The 17,206-nt window shown below is 47.9% G+C and overlaps 1 protein-coding gene across 1 annotated transcript in view; it reads left to right on the forward strand.

The window, feature by feature from the left end:
• Nucleotides 1-3,904: 3,904 nt before the first annotated feature.
• Nucleotides 3,905-17,206, forward strand: part of TTC7A (tetratricopeptide repeat domain 7A) — a gene marked incomplete at both ends in the record, with an annotated part of 122,271 nt that continues 108,969 nt past the window's right edge. Inside the window, 2 exon segments of the mRNA XM_080711870.1 lie at nucleotides 3,905-4,091; nucleotides 15,828-15,991. Of these exon segments, the coding sequence (XP_080567996.1) occupies nucleotides 3,905-4,091; nucleotides 15,828-15,991 (351 nt within the window).

The raw sequence follows: 17,206 nt of genomic DNA on the forward strand, positions 1-17,206 counted from the left end.
CATTGGAGGGGGCTCCAATGGAGGGTTGATATCGGAGAGGAAGTAGTAGATATGAGGAACCCGGGTGAAATCAGTAAACGGAGCCTGTGACCTGGCAAGGTTACAAGATGGCGACTGTTTGCTGTCATCAGATGGCGACCTAGATGGCAACTGTATAATGTCACAAGGTTGTGACTTTATAACGTCACAAGATCGCAACTGTGACCTAGCAGAATCAGAAAATGGTGGCTGGTGGAAAAATGGCAGCTGACAAGGTAGAGGGGCTGGAGGTACAGGAGCACAGGAAAAGGGAGGCCTGGACATAAAGGACTTCTGACCACTTACTAGACCTCTTACAAACGTTGCTGAGATCAGTCAAGATATTAAAATCCAAAGTTCTGTTTTCAGGCCACTGTGACCCATTATTTCGGAATTTTGGCTTCCCATGTCTGGTCCGTGGGCCATGGGAATGGGGCCAAGAGACTGAGAGGGACCAAGAGGATGGAAGGGGATTTCTCCACTCCTCCTCAAGGCCGGAGGACGACCTGGTTGTCCAGAGGCAACTCTGATGCAGTTGCACGTTTGGACAGAGAAGCCAGAGGCGAGAAGCTGGAATACCTGCTGACCAGAGGAAGGGAAGGTAACTTACCCTGGCTGAGAGTGAAACAGTCGGTCAATTAAGGGTCGGAGAGTCCAGGTTCTTGGGAGTAAAGAAGAGGGCTCCTGAGGGAAGTCACAGGGGCTCAGGGAAGGGTTAAAAAAAGAGAGAAAAAAAATCCACTTGGGTTCAGTGGGTTTCAGCACCAGATGTAATGTTGAAATTGAGTCAGGGGTCGCAAAGAAGGCAAAAACCAGCAAAGTTATTGTGTGAGACCAAGCCTCTTTAATCAACTGGCACCTTTGGGTGAGGTCTGCCAACTGTGGGAGAAGGGACTGATGACTGGTCAGCAGTTATGGTCGGCAGAGTCACACCACTGAGAGGAAGTGAGGGTATTTATGTAGCCAGGGTCTTGGGGTGGGGCTAGCAGTGTGGGAGAATGCCAGTCCTCTAGAGATATTTAGAGTCTCTCGGCATCTGGACTCTGCCCTGCGATGTCTGGAGTCTCATGACACCTGTAATCTTGCGACCTCTGGAGTCTTGCTGCGTCTCCGCTTCTGGTTCTGGCTTCCGGGGGTTCTGCCTCCTGTGAGGGGAGGGAGAGGGACCCGACCTACCAAGGGTCTCACTGAGTTGCAAAGTGCCTAAGTAGCTGAAGCTGTCCATGAACCATGATCCTCCTGTCTCAGCCTCCCAAAGGTTGGGATTACAAGTGTGCACCACCACACCCAGCTCCCTGCCCTTTTTATCTTTAGACAGGGTCTCACTAAGTTGCTCAGGGTGGCCTCAAACTTTCAATCCTCTTATCTCAGCCTCCTGAGTATCTGGAATCACAGGCATGTGTCACTGCACCTGGCTCTATCTGCCTTTTATAGTTGGTAAATGTTACTGATCGCTGGGCGTGGTGGCGCACCCTTGTAATCCCCGCTTGGGAGGCGGAGACAGGAGGATCGTGCTGGTTCGGAGCCAGCCTCGCTGGCTAGGAGACCCTGTTTCCAAATAAAAATATAAAAAGAGGTGTCTGGGAGTGTAGCCTGGAGGTAGAAGGGCTTCCAGGAACCCCAGTACCACCAAAAAAAAAAAAAAATGTTACTGATGCAATCACAGCTCTTGTTTGTTGTATCTTACTCCCCATGGTGAGGGGGGATGCTGGTCAACTAGAGGGCCAGGGTCTTGTTCCTACCGGAAAAAAGCTGAGGAGGGGACATGCATGTTTAGGAACAGCTTGAAATAAACCTGAAGAATGAAGACCAGGTTTCCCATTCCTATGCCCACACACATATTGGTGATATGGTCAAACAAGCAGCATTTCCCTCTTCAGTCAGTTCCCTGGTGTTCTGCAATCTGGGAAGGGGCTGGCAAAGCATCCAGAATCAAAGAGGGGAGATTTAAAGCTGTTTCCTAGCCAGGCTTGGTGGTGCATGCTTGTAATTAATCCCAGTACTTGGAAGGCTGAGACAGGAAGGCCTCAATCACAGGTTTGTGGCCAGCCTCAGCTACTTAAGCCCTCAGCAACTTAGTGAGACCCTGTTTCAAAAACAAAGAATAAAAAATAGGATTGGGGGTGTAGCTTGGAGGTAGAATGCCCCTGGGCTCAATACCCAGTACCATACCCACACATAGGCCCGCACTAGCTGGAACATGTTTCCTTTTCATCAACCCTGCAATTCATTCCTGCCTGAGGGCTGGCTCCAGGAATGCCAGACTGGGGGCAAATCAGTGTGTATTCAGGCTACCCCAACCCACCTCTTCCAAGTGAAATCCGGTTCTGGTGACCATCAAGGGCAGCTAAAGGGTAACAAAAACCTGCTAGACTGGAGTTGACAGGAGTAGGCCAAGAGGGGTTTAGGGCTGATTGAGTAAATTATCTCTAAATTCCAACTGCAGGAGCTGTTCTAATTCCTGGCCCCTGGGGGTTTCAGAGCAGATATCAGGTGCTCAAAGCAGAACTCAAGATCAGGAAATGCTGTCACCACCCCCCAGCAAGGAATGGAGCTGCATCTGTAACCTGGGGAAGGATATCCACAGGAAAGTTGAGGTTATAGGCAGGGGCTGGAAACTGTCTCCTACCGATAACTCTCCAGAGGTGAGGGACCTCATGGGGCTGGGCTCCAGGAGTCTGGGTTCTGCTTGACGTGGAAACGTGTGTCCGGAATCGTCTCAAACTCTTAGGAGTTTGTACTTAAAAGCTTGTCCTGACCCTGCTGTCTTGTGGAGTCTTGGTCTGGGCATACAAGTGATTTAAGTACAGGTTTTCGGGTTCTTTTGGTTTTGCTGTGGTTTTCTGAGTCCTCAATCCCAATGCTGGACAGTGATTTGTGGTCGCACTAGGGACCCGGCCGCCTTAACGTGTCTCCAGACCAGAACGGGACGCGGGTCCTCCCTCCAGGCCGCGCCCTGGAATCCTTTGAACTTTTGGGCACCCCACTGCGCCGGGCTAAAACCTTGCTATGAGCCTGAAGCTTTGATCACACTCTTTAGAGATAAGCAAATACCAAGTTGAAGAAACAGCCCAGAGCCTTTGAGAAATCCAAGCCAACAGATTCAGGCTAGTGAGTCGAGGTAGAAAGAGGAACTTCGCTGTTCAAAAATCGAAAACAAAAACTCTGAGGGCTCGGGACGGCGGCGGCGCCGAGCCCGCGCCCAGGCGGGCTGCACCCCGCCACCTGCCGCTCTCCCCCGATTTGTGACGTGCGGGGCGGCGGCGGCGGCGGCCACCACACAAAGCCGGCGGCGGGGCGGGGGCCGGGCCAGCGCCCCGACCGGAGGGGCGGTGGGAGCGAGGCGCCCCGGCGCCCCGGCGCGGCGCAGCATTCGAGTGAGCTCCGACTCGGCGGCGGGCGGCGGGCGGCGGGGCGGCCGCGAGCGCCCCTCGCGCGCCCGGCTGCTGTGGCCGCGCTGGCCGCCCGCGCGCCCGGCGGGCCGGGGCCGGGGCCGCGCCGCGCGCCCGCGGGGGTGGAGCCCGGGCCCGGGGCGGGCCGGCGGCCGGCGGCGCGCGCGCGCGGGGCGGGCGCTGTGGCAGCAGCTGCAGCGGCGGCGGCGGCGGCGGCGGCGGCGCCTGGAGCTGCTGCAGCGGAGGCGCGGGCTGCTGCTGGGCGCGCCCGGGCCGCGCGGCGCCAGCTCCGCCCGGGAGGCGCGGGCCGGCGCGCTGGGTGCTGCTGCTGCGGCCGCGCTCCCGCCGCCGCCCGGGCCCCCGCCGCCGCCCGCGCCCCGGCTGCCGACGGCGCCCCCGGCGACCCCGCCCGCGAGTGCGCCCCAGCCGGGACGCCGCCCCCGGCCGGGTCTCCCCTTCACAGCAGCACCTCCCATGACAGCGCCCGCGCGAAGATGGCTGCGAAGGGCGCGCACGGCTCCCACCTGAAGGTGGAGGGCGAGCTGGAGCGCTGCCGTGCCGAGGGCCACTGGGACCGCATGCTCGAGCTGGCCAGGCAGCTGAAGACGCTGGGCGTGACCGGCGGCGGCGCGGGCACCCGGCGAGCCAGCCCCAAAGCCGGGTTCAACTTTCTGGACACCGGTGAGTGGGGAAAGGGTTTGGTTCGCCGGCAGGGAGCGCGCGAAAAGCACCGCCTCCTCCAGGAAGCGCAACTGGACGGTCCCCAGCCGGCTCTGCGCGCTCCCCTCTCGCAGTAGTGGTCTTCCGAGCGGCGAGGACAGTTAGAGTCCTGCTTCAGGAGAAAAAGCGCCTGCAGTTTGGGTGCTTGCAGGGAAGAGAGGGAAACAGCTTCTGCTCTCCGCACTGTTTGATCATGTGGGTAACTCCGTCTACCATGAAATGGTGGTTTCTGATAACTCAGTGGACGGGACTCTTGCCTCCCTAAACCCCATCAGGTGAAGCCGTGTTTGCCTCTCGGTCCCAAAGTTGAAAACAGAGCTGCCTCCACAAGCAGACAGGGATGGAGTTTTGCTGAGCACCAGGGCAGGGCGGTGACAGGAGGAAGAGGCCCGGACAGACTCAGTTTGTTCATCTGTGGCGTACTCGGGCCCCAGCCAGCCCTAGCAGTCGGTGGCTTTAGCGGTAGGGCTGGTTTGACTGGGCAGGGCTCTTGTGCTGGGGCGGGAAAGCACCCTGATGGGGTGGTAGGAACACCCTGGCCAGACTCCAGCCTCAGATCCAGTTCCTGGTGCCTTCCCCTGCGCCTGGAGAGTCCTCCCTGAGCCCCCTCGGTTTGCACAGCCGCCTGGGAGCCTCTTTTGAAGGAGACAGGGACTATATAGAGTCTTTAAAGACCATCTATTCTTGGGAAGCCCTGTGGGGAAAATGAGATGATAATAGTAACAGCCTACATGGATATATTGCTCTGTGAAGGGAAACAAACAAGTTGTTTCTTGAGCGAGTACTCTTGTTTGCTCCAATTTACAGGTGCGGAAACTGAGGCCCAGAGAAGTTAAATAACTTGATCACCTAGGCAATAAGTTGTGGAAATCAGATTTGAACTCAGGTTTCTGAGTACAGCCTTCAGATCATTTGCACTTCTCAAAGATGCATAGCATGGTGGCACACACCTGTAGTCTTAGTACTTGGGAGGCTGGAACAGGAGAATAGCAAGTTTGCGGCCAGCCTCAGCAACTTAGCAAGACCCTGTTTCAAAATAGAAGATAGAGCTGGGGGTATAGCTCAGAGGTTGAATACCCCTGGGTTTAATTCCCAGTGACACACACACACACACACAGCCTGGTGTAGTGGCTCACCACCGTTATCCCAGTACTTGGGATGAGACAGAAGAATCACCGGTTCAAAGACAGCCTAGTGAGGCCCTTAGCAACCTAGTGAGACCTGTTTCAAAATAAAAAATAAAGCCAGACATAGTGGTACATGCTTTTAATCCCAGCAATTGAGAAGCTGAGACAGGAGGATTGCAGTTCATAGCCAGCCTCAGCAATTTAGTGAGGCCTTCCACAACTTAGTGAGGTTCTGTGTTTAAAAATAAATAAAATAAAAAAATAGAAGCTGGGTGTGATGGCACACTTTTGTAATCCCAGTACTTGGGAAGCTGAGACAGGAGGATTGCAGGTTTGAGGAGTAAGTAGTAATACTCTCATCAATCTAGTGAGACTCTGTTTCAAAATAAAAATAAAATAGGGCTGGGGGTGCAGCTCAGAGGTAGAATGACCCTGGTTAAATCCTCAGTTCCCAAAAAAAGGGTGGGTGGGGTTGGCTTAGAGGTAGAACACCTCTGGGTTCAATCCCCAGGACCACAGTAAGTGAATAAATAAAGAAATAGGCTGGGTGTGGTGGTGCATGCCTGTAATTCTAGTACTTGGGAGGCTGAGATAGGAAGATTACAAGTTTGAGGATAGCCTTAGCAAGTAGTGAGACTCTCATCAACCGGGTGAGACCTTGTTTCTAAATAAGAAATAAAATCAGTCCAAATAAATAAAATCAGTGTAGGCCAGAAGTAGAATGCCTTTGGATTCAATTTTCAGTAAAACACACACACACACACACACAGAGAATAAAACTCTGGTGGGGGTAGCTCAGAGGTAGAATGTCCCTGGGTTCAATCCCCAGGACAAAAAAAAAAAAAAAAAAAGCATGGCATAAGCATAGACTCTCTGCCCTTGAGCTCCCAACATGGACAGGGAGCAGGGAGGTGATCTGAGGGCTGTCGAATGTTAGATTGGAGAGCTTCTACTGGCCTCTACCCCGTATTGGGGAAGGGAAGAGTGCTTGCCCTAGGAGGAGGGAGCGTGGGGGTCCTGAGTAGCTTAGTGGCACAGATGATGGACAGTCTGTGGTCTACCTTAGGTATTGAGGTGGTTCTAATCATCACAGTGGGGAGGGGGGGGGCAGAGCTGAGGTTTGTGTTTGGGAGAAGCTGGTAAGCACCTTTCCAGGGCAGATAAGTCTGAGGTACCCTACTGTTCCCTGTGTGGGTTGGGGCTGGTGAGGATGGGAGTGAGAACTAGCCTTAGGCAGAAGGCATTGGTTCTTGAGGGAGGCATGGGGACCTGACATGTGGCTGCCCAAAGAAATGTGCTGGGACAAGACAGGAACCGGGGCCTCCTTGCCTCCACGTGGGGCTGTATTTCCTAAGCTGCTCTTTTTAGAGGTCTCAAAGAGACTGAGCAGTTCATTAGTTGGTATCCTAAGAAGAAAGGGTTTAGGGAGCCCAAAAGTTAAGAAATTGAAAAGAATGGATTCAATGATGTTAAACAGACTTAAAGAAATGCAGGACTTCTCATAGCCTTAATGTACTCACCTATATGTGATATGATAGCCAAGGTTAGAGTACCACATTTCTTTTCTTTTCTTTTCTTTTTTTTTTTTTTTTTGCAGTACTAAGGATGACACCCAGGGGCATTCTACCCTTGAGCTATAAACCCAGCCCCATTTTTTATTCTTTATTTTGAAACAGGGTCTCACTGAGTTGCAAAGGACCTCACTAAGTAGCTGAGGCTGTCCTCGAAACGTGATCCTACTGTCTCAGCCTCCCAGTGCTGGGATTACAACCAAGCGCCACCACGTCCAGCTATATTTCTTTTCTTTACTTTTTTTCTTTTGTGTGTGTGGTACTAGGGATCGAACCCAGGGGCATTCTACCTCTGAGTTACATCTCCAGACCTATTTTATTCTTTATTTGGAAACAGAGTCTCACTAAGTTGCAGAGGGGCTCTCAATTTGCAGAGTCTGGCCAAGAACCTGTCTGTGATCCTCCTGTCTCAGCCTCCCGAGATCTGGGATTACAAGTGTGTGCCATCATGCTTGGCATAATACCACATTTGTCAAACTTAATTTGACCATATTCTTTGGAACATCATTGGGAAACAGTGGTACAGCAAAGGTTATAACTGGTCTTCTATAAAGTACTGTCTCTATTTTTTTAAATTCTCATAAGCAGCCCTATGAGAAGTATAGGAATTTTGTCCTCATCTTGGATGTGGGAACACCAAGCCCCAGAGAGGTCACATAATGTGTATGTGGTAAAGCTGTGCTTAAGCAAGCCTCTTGGTAGCAGAGTCCTGGAGCCTGGGCTGGCTTTACTCTGGGAACTGACCAGCATATAGAGGGAGACTGACGACCAGTGGGGTCCTTTCTTGCCACCTTTGGGTTTGAGTTTTCTCCCACTGTTAAATCTGTATACACTATTCCCAAACATGCATGCACATATGTGTATACAACAAAACAGGAGGAAGGAAAATGAATGACTGCCAAGGCCTATATCTAGTAGAGCAGTTTGGGATTGATCGCTACTTTGGTTCTTTCTCCATGGAGTTCCTTGATGATGAAATTCCAGAGCTTGTGCTTTTTTAGGGTGTTGGCGTTGACCTCCTCACTGTAGCTGAGGAGGGAGATGCTTAAAGTCATACCTGGCCTATTAGGCTCTAATTATAGTCAGTGGCCTGAAGCCTCAACAGTAACATAATGGGGGGCAGAATATGCTGAGGGAGAGAGATGAACACCATTAAACCCCATTTATTGAGGCCTTAAGGCCCTGCTTTGTCCAAAGTTTCCACAGAATCTAAAGTAGTTCCTGGAGTACAGATTCTATTTCAGGGAAGCAGGAGAGAATGGAGCTGTGGGGTGACCCAGTCATGGGATGAAAGATGAAGAGATGCTAAAGGAGAAAGCGCCCTGCACCTCTTTCCTGTCTGAGGAAGCTGCTCCTGACCAATTCCTAGGGTGATGGTAGTTGTTACTGCTTGTGTATCTTTTTCAAATTCACATCCTGTTTAGATTTGGTCAAGATGGAGCCGGGGAACCTCAGAGCATGGCTGGTAGTGCTGGAGTTCCACGTGCTTTAAACAAACAAACAAACAAACAAAAAAACCCAAACAACAACAACAACAACAACAACAACAACAAAAACAAAAAGGAAAAGGAAAAGAAGCCAGGCTTGATGGTGCATACTTGTAATCCCACTTGGAGGCTGAGATAGGAAAATCAGTTTGGGGAAAGCCTCAGCAACTTAGTAGGGCTCTTTGCAACTTAGTGAGACTCTGTTTCAAAAAATAAAAGAATAAAAAAAAGAAATATATACATATATATACATACATACACATACACATACACATATATATATATTAGGTCTGGGAGTGTAGCCCGGAGGTAGAAGGGTTTCCAGGAATCCCAGTACCATCAAAAAAAAAAAAAAAAAGTAAAACTTTGTTATGAAAAATTTACAAAACACTTTTATTTTATTTTATTGCATTTCATTATTTATTTAAATGTTTAAGCTCTCTAACCAAGTTTTACAAGCCGGTTAACACTGAGAAATTAACCAAAATGTTTTGTGTGTATGTGGTACTGGGGATTGAGCCCAACAACATCCTACCTCTGACACCCAGCCCTGTTTTATTTTCATTTTGAAACAGGATTTCACTAGGTTGGTATGAGTCTCACTATTTGCTGAGGCTGTCCTTGAACCCATGATCCTTTTAACCACGCTTGGCTTAAAAACATTTTAAAAATATAGATAAACCAACCCCATTTATCATCAACTAGCTTCAGTGGTTATGCGCTCAGGAGCAATCTTATATGAGCTGTACCTCAGCCCACTTCTCCTCTATAATTTAATATTTCAGTATGTATTTATTAAATAAGAACTCTTAATCTGAGTGTAGTGGTGCACACCTATAATCCCAGTACTTGGGAGACCGAGACAGGAGTATCACGGATTCGAGGATAGCCTTAGCAGTTTAGCAAGACCTTCAGAAATTTAGCAGGATCCTGTTTCAAAATAAAAAATAAAAAGGCTAGGGGTATAGTTTGGAGGTAGAATGTTCAATCCCCAGTACCAAAAAAAAAAAAAAAAGAAAGAAAAAAAGAAAGAACCTACCATATCATTATGACCCTTCAAAAAATCTAGCAGTTAAATTTCAGAGTTAGGCCAGGCATGGTGGCGCATGCTTGTAATACCAGTACTTGGGAGGCTGAGACAGGAGGTTCAAAGTCAGCCTCAGCTCCTTAGTGAGGCTTTCAGCAACTTAGTGAGACCGTTTCCAAGTAAAATGTTTATTTGTTTGTTTTTTTGTTTATTGTGGATCTGGGGATGGAACCCAGGGGCATTCCACCTCCAAGCTACATTCCCTGCCCTATTTTGTATTCTTTATTTTGAAACAGGGTCTCACTAAGTTGCAGAGGGCCTCACTAAGTAGCTGAGGCTATCCACAAACTGATCCTCTGGTCTCAGCCTCCCGAATTCTGGGATTACAAGTGTGCACCTCTATGCCCAGCCAAATAAAATAGGTCTGGGAGTATAGCCTGGAGGTAGAAGGGCCCTGGGTTTTATCCGCAGTACTAAAAAAAAAAAAAAATTTAGAGTCAGGATCCAAAGAAGGTCACACACACACTGCATTTGGTGCTGAGTTGTTCCCTCCCCCAAGATTTTACCAGAAAAATTTCAAACATACAGCAAAGGTCAAAGAATTTTGCAGTTAATACCTGCATATCCCCTGCCTGGATTCTAGCATTAATCCTTTACTACGTTGCCTTTGTGCCCTGCCTACCTTCTGAATCTTCATCTTGGTCATGCCATCTGTTTGCTTCATGTTTTAGTTGAATGATTTTGTTTTTTTAAGTGGGAGTTGTTTAAACATTTCTGCAGTTTGAGTCGGAAGGGGTATGTTTGAGGCAGGTGGCCTCTTACCATTTGGGGCTTTTCCCTCCTCTAGCTGGGGTTGGAAGGTCATGGCCTCTACAGGCCTATGAAGGGAGAAGCTGCAGAAACCACAGTACACCCCTGTTTGACCTGGTGGCTAGGGACTGGGCCTGCCCAGCTGGAAACAACATTTTTTCCCCCTCTGTGGTACTAAGGGTTGAACCCAGGGACATTCTAACTCCAAGCTACATCCCCAGCCCTTTTTTTATATTTTTACTTACTTATTTTTTTATTTTTGCAGTACTGGGGATTGAACCCAGGGACATTTTACTTCTGAGCTACACCCCCAACCCTATTTTTTATTCTTTATTTTGAAACAGGGTCTCACTGAGTTTCAAAGGACCTTACTAAGTAGCTGAGACTGTCCAGGTACTGCAATCCTCCTATCTAAGCCTCCCAAATGCTGGGAGTATAAGCATGCGCCACCACCCCAGCATTATTTTTTGTTGAAACAGGGTCTCCCTAGGTTGGTGAGAGTCTCACTACTTGCTGAGGCTGTCCTTGAACCTGTGATCCTCGGGTGTAAGCTTCCAAAGTACAGGGTTATAGGTGTGTTTCACTATGCCCAGCTTGGACCCACATTTTCTAACTGCAAATTTGCAGATTGTAGAGAGGGGGACACTGTCCTCCAGATGGGGTCTGGGAAGGAGGCAGGTGGCCTCCAAGTGAGTCCCTGTGGCCTAGCACCCTGAGAAAGGCTGGGAGGGATGGAAGCTGAGAGGACTGGGAGGAAGAACAGCTGCCAGAGGCCTTCAATACAAGATCTGGGTGACAAGATCAGGGGGCCATCATGTTAGGTCTCCATTGGGCCTCTGCTGAGGGCAGGGGCTGGTTACCAGACTCACTTTGATCCCATAGTCTGATTCATCCATCAGGAAGGTCTTCCTTATGCCCATGGGCCCAAAGAAGCTGGAACACTTGACCCAAACTGAGCAGGGAGCAGTTTTCAGACGTTAGGATGTTAAAAGGCAATTCATGAATTGGGTTTGGTGGTGCACACTTTTAATTCCAGCATTCGGGAGGCTGAGACAGGAGGATCGAGGTTCGCAGACAGCCTCAGCTACTTAGTGAGGCCCTTTGCAACTCAGTGAGACCCTGTTTCAAGATAAAGAATAAAAAATAGGGCTGAGAGTGTAACTTAGAGGTAGAATGCCCCTGGGTTCCCTCCCCAGTACCACATACACATACACATACACATACACATACACATACACACACAAAAGCAATTTTAGCCTTTGGAGGACAGAGATGCCTTTATCACCTGCATTCTTAGTTAACAACTGAAAGTAGAACTTTTAATTCCAATATATCCTTTAGTTACATAGACTGGCCAGTTGAAAATAATGAGATGAAAAGAAGAGGGGAAAGGAAGAGAAAGCTGGGACAAGGAGGAGATTTGAGGAAAGGAAGAAAAGACACCAAGCCTGGTGGTGCATGCCTGAAATACCAGTACCTGGGAGGCTGAGACCTGTGTCATGTTCCAGGCCAGCCTTAGCAATTTAGAGAGGCCCTCAGCAATTTTATGAAATGCTGTTTTTTTTTTCTTTTTTCTTCTTTTTTTTTTATTTTTTGGTGGTACTGGGGTTCCTGGAAGCCCTTCTACCTCGGGCTACACTCCCAGACCTATTTTATACTTTTTTATATTTGGAAACAGGGTCTCTTAAGCCAGCACGGCTAGCTTCGAACCAGTGCGATCCTCCTGTCTCCGCCTCCCAAGTGCGGGGATTACAAGCGTGTGCCACCATGCCCGGCTGAAATGCTGTTTTAAAGTTAAAAAATAAGCCAAAAAATAAAAAATAAGTTGAAAAATAAAGAGTCAGGCGTGGTGGCACACACTTGTAATCCCAGTACTTGGGAGGCTGAGATGGGAGAACAGCAGGTTCAAAGCCAGGCTTGGCAACTTAGTTAGGCTCTCCAAAACCTAGTGAAACCTTGTTTTCAAATAAGAAATAAAGCGGGCTGGGAGTGTAGCATGAAGATAGAATGCCCATGAGTTCCATCTGTGGTACCCACCATCCCACAAAGTAAAGTTCTCATAGCTACAGAGGGTTTGCTAAACAAAAAGCAATCTGAGTGGGGGAACCAGCAGGGAGGACAGAACCTCCCTGTATAACCTGAAGTGTTAGCAAACATAGTCTGAAGTTCATGAGTACAGGAAAGTGAGAACAATTCTTATCCCTGCCCTGGGATTTACTATTAACTTGCAACCTACTTTTTTTTTTTTTTTTTTTTTTTGGTGGTACTAGGGTTCCTGGAAGCCCTTCTACCTCTGGGCTACACTCCCAGACCTATTTTTACATTTTATATTTGGAAACAGGGTCTCCTAAGCCAGCGCGCGTGGCTGGCTTCGAACCTGCGCGATCCTCCTGTGTCTGCCTCCCAAGCGCGGGGATTACAAGTGTGTGCCACCACGCCCGGCTGCAACCTACTTTTTACAACTCGTATATTGTTTTTTCTTTCTTCTTTTCTTTATGTTGATACTTGGAACTACTCTTTGCCTCTTGTAGATTGTTTCTTCTTTTCTTTATTTTGGCACTGGGGATTGAATCCAGAGGTGCTCTACCTACAAATGACACCCCAGCCTTTTTAAATTTTGAAATAGAATCTTACTAGGTTGCTGAGTCTTGCTAAATTGCCGAGGCTGGCCTTGAACATGTAATCCTCCTGTCTCAGCTTTCCAAGTACTGAGATAACAGGCGTATGCCACCATGCCTGGCTTTATTTTTAAATTACCAGAAGTTCTGCTCTGCATAGGCTACAGGAGAGACTGGTTATTTATTTATTTTGCCTGTTATTATTACTGACTTGTGATTCAAATTTTTGCTTATATTTATTATCATTTATAAAATAGAAATAATGTTTACCTTTCAGAACTGTGCAGACTAAACTATAGTGAAGAATCTGACTTTTAGCAAGCCCTCAAATATTAGTGCCCCTTTTGTAGCCAGTCCCTATTATGCTATTATGGTTTAGAGCAGTGCTTCTCACATGGTTTGTGGTGAAGGATCAGTTTCATTTCTTGTGTGTGCGTGTGTGTGTGTGTGTGTGTGTGTGCGCGTGCGTGCGTGTGTGTGTGTGTGTGTGTGTGTGTGCGTGTGTGTGTTATGGTACTGGGGATTGAACCCAAGGGCATTTTTACCTCTGAGCTATACCTCTGCCCTATTTTTTTTTAAACAGGGTTTCACCAAGTTGCTGAGAGTCTTACTAAATTGCTGAGGCTGGCCTCAAACCTTTCATCCTCCTGTGTCAGCCTCTCAGTACTGGGATTACAGGAAGTACCACCAGGCAAAATCTCCAATCTGCTGTGCTTTGATGCTTTCACAAAATACCTTATAAATGAAGTGCTAGAAAATATACAAAGTACCACCCTCTGATTTTTTATCATTAGATTCAACAGACTCTTACTCTGCTGGGTTTCTGCACATGCATTCTGTGTTTTGTACTGGCGGGTCACTAGAGGTGACCTGCCCTACCATGGCCACACTGGGTAGCAGTGTTTGGAAGAGCCTTCTATTATACTGAGAAGAGAGGCGCGCTCTGGGAGGGCAGTTGGTTTCCCTTGGCATGAAGGGCACCCAGCCAAGGGCCTCGGGGAGCTTGGGGCCGGGCCGGTGGGTGGGGGAGGCTGGCAGGGTGGTGCTATGGCGGGCGCAGAGGGGCGCAGAGGCTCCTGGAACCCGGGCAGGGAGCTGTGGGGGTGGAGCCCGGGGAGGCGTGTTTCCTTGCCAAGGAGCTGCTGCAGAGCTGGTTAGGAGAGTGGCTTGCGGAGATGTTCAGCTCAGGATGCCACTGGGGACTGGCTCGTACCCCCCAGTGCTAGCAAGGCAGCTGTCCCCTGGCTGAGATTTGGAAATGAGAAAGATTGCCTTTCTGCCCTGGATTGACTTAAATTTTACTTTTGACCAAATATTTTCATATGTTCCAACATTCTAAAGGTGCCAAAAAGTAGGGTGAAAAGCCTGGCTCAGTCTCTGTCCCTCCCTTCCATTTTACACCTGTAGAAATGGAATTACTGGATCAAAGGATATACAAAAGTAATTTTGACCTATGTTGGCAAATGGCCCTTTATAGAAGTCCTACTAGCTTGTGCTCTATTAATGTGGATGATTGACCAGACAGTTTTTACCATTTCCTCAAAAATGTTTATTTTAAAATCATGAAGTAGGCAGCATAGTATCCACCAACAGGCTTTCTCGGTGCAAAGCCTTTTTTTTTTTTTTTTATGGCGCTTCTGGATTTGGGGCTGCTCTCTGTAGGGAGTCTCCCATAGGAAGGGAGGGTTTTCTTTCAGAACCTGCATTTTTGGAGTGGCTTTGAGACTGAGAAAATGGCAGGAGCAGTCCTGAGAGTGAAGTACTCTCAGGTACACCTGAGTAGTTCTGAGGGCACAGTCCTGGAAGTAGAAAGAGTACTGTGAAAAGATGGGACAGAGCAGCCTTTCCTAGAGACACTGTTGGATTGGCATTCAACTCCCTGAGCCTGATGCATCCTCTTGGGAGTTGAGAGGATGTGATTGACAGAGTAGGCTTGCACACTGAGTAGTAGGCCTAGTCCTTGACCCAGGTGCTAAGGAGGCCAATGACACAGCTGCCTGAAGCATCATACAGGCATTCAATCTCAAACCCTGCTCACTAGAAACCTGGCTTCCATGTCCACGTCACCTCTGCCACAGGTAGCAGGAATGTAGTGGTCACAGGATTGGAGTTTTCAGTGTGGCAGGGGGAGGTAGAAAATTCAACCAAGCACCTGCCAAGTGGTCAGTTATACAAATGAGCTACCATCTGCGAGAGAATCCAGAAAGTGCAAGTACTAAACATGTTCAAAGATTTGCCTCGCTGCACAAGTAAACGTACTTCCTACTTTAACTCTTTGCCTTAGCTGCTAGATTGTCCCTGGGCCACATTAAAATCTCTTTAAAACGGAGAAAACCAATCCTGATTGCATAGAAATTAGGAGCAGGTGAAAATGCAGTATTAAGGTACCTCATATGGTTTTCTTTTTCACTTATTTGGGGATAATAGCTTCTTGACTTAAGAACTTAGTAACCATACCAGGGCACAGGTATGACTTTACTCTCATTTTAAATTCTGAAATTCTGGGAATTTATCCTAAGTCCTGGGAATTCTGTTGCCTTCCCAACTACTAAACTCAAGCAAAAAATAAAACCAAAGGGGTGGTATGTGCTGTGACCATGGTTCAGTGCTCAAGTTTTTTCTTTCTTTCTTTCTTTTTCTTTTTTCTTAAAAGGCTATTTAAGCCAGGCATGGTGGCGCACGTTTGTAATCCCAGCATGTGGGAGGCTGAGACAGGAAGATCGTGGTTCGCAGACAGCCTTAGCTACTACTTAGTGAGGTCTTTTGCAACTCAGTGAGACCCTGTTTCATAATAAAAAATAAAAAAATAGGCCTGGGGGTGTAGCTTGGAGGTAGAATGCCCCAGGGTTCCATCCTCAGTAACACACACACACACACACACACACACACACACACACACACACACGCTATTTAAGTTTATATAAAACGTGTCTTACCTGAGCCAGTCCTGTTCTGGGAGGAGGTGGTTGGGGTCCAGAGACATGGCCCATCTCTACATATGCTTTATTCAAGGGGTGCTGTCTCGCTACCCACTCTCATCCCTGCCTTGTTTTTCAGATGACTTTGGGAAATTGGTGCTGGCTGAGGCTCTCCTGGAGCAGTATTTGAAGGAGAACCATGCTAAAATAAAAGACTCCATCCCTTTGCTGGAGAAGAATGAAAGCAGAATGAATGAAGCCAAAAATTATCTGAGTAGCATCCTTAACAACGGGAGGCTGCCAGTAAGTTGTCAACCCTGAGCCTGGGTTCTTTTCTTTCCTCTCTTGCTTCCCATCTGTGTCCAGTGCTCCCGGGGTCATTCAGTTACCTGAGCAACAAGTCTTTCTTAGGAGTTGGCCCTGAACTGTTTAGTACAGTGGTCACCAGCCATGTGTGGCCTTAAACACTCAAATGTGGCTACTCCACACAGATATGCCGTGAATGTAGAATATACACTGGATTTTGAAAACTTAGTACTAAACAGGTAATGTCAAAGAGCACTAACTTTTTATATTGATGTTCAAATGAGAATCTTTTGGCTATATGTGGTTAAAGAAAATGTTATTAAAAGTAACTCTGATGCCAGGTGTGGTGGCGCACGCTTGTAATCCCTGCGCTTGGGAGAATTGCACAGGTTCGAATCCAGGTGCGCTGGCTTAAGAGACCCTGTTTCCAAAACTAAAAAAAAATAGGTCTGGGAGTGTAGCCCAGATATAGAAGGGCTTCCAGGAACCCCAGTACCACCAAAAAAAAAAAAAAAAAAAAAAAAAAAAAATTAACACTGGATTTTGAAAACTTAGTACTAAACAGCTAATGTAAAAGAGCACTAACTTTTTATATTGATGTTCAAATGAGAATCTTTTGGCTATATGGGGTTAAAGAAAATGTTATTAAAATTAACTTAGCTGGGTGTGGTGCTACACTCTTGTAATCCTAGTACTTGGGAGGCTGAACAGGAAGATCACAGATTCTTAGCCAGCCTCAACAACTTAGGCTAGGGGTATCAACAGGGGTAGGGGTATAACTCAGAGGTAGAATGCCTCTGGGTTTAATCCCCAGTACTACAAAAAATAAAATAATTAAATAAAAAATTAATCTTACCTGTTTTTACCCTTTTAAATGTGACTCAACTTGGGCATGGTGGCACATGCCTGTACTCCTAGTATTTGGAGGAAGGAGGGATCGCAGGTTCACTGATAGCCTCAGCAGCTTAGGGAAGTCCTCTGCAACTTAGACCCTGTTTCAAAATAAAAACTAAAAAGGGCTTGCTGGGCGTTGTGGCGCATGCTTGTAATCCCGGCACTTGGGAGGCTGAGACAGGAGGATCGCACAGGTTCGAAGCTAGCCTCAGCTACTTAGTGAGGCTCTCAGCAACTTAGTGAGACCCTGTTTCCAAATAAACTATAAAATAGGTCTGGGAGTATATATGGCCTGGGTCAGCTACTTAGTGAGGCTCT

The sequence above is a fragment of the Muscardinus avellanarius genome (genome assembly GCF_963383645.1).
Source record: "Muscardinus avellanarius genome assembly, chromosome: 15".
In the NCBI taxonomy this organism is placed as follows: Eukaryota; Metazoa; Chordata; class Mammalia; order Rodentia; family Gliridae; genus Muscardinus; species Muscardinus avellanarius.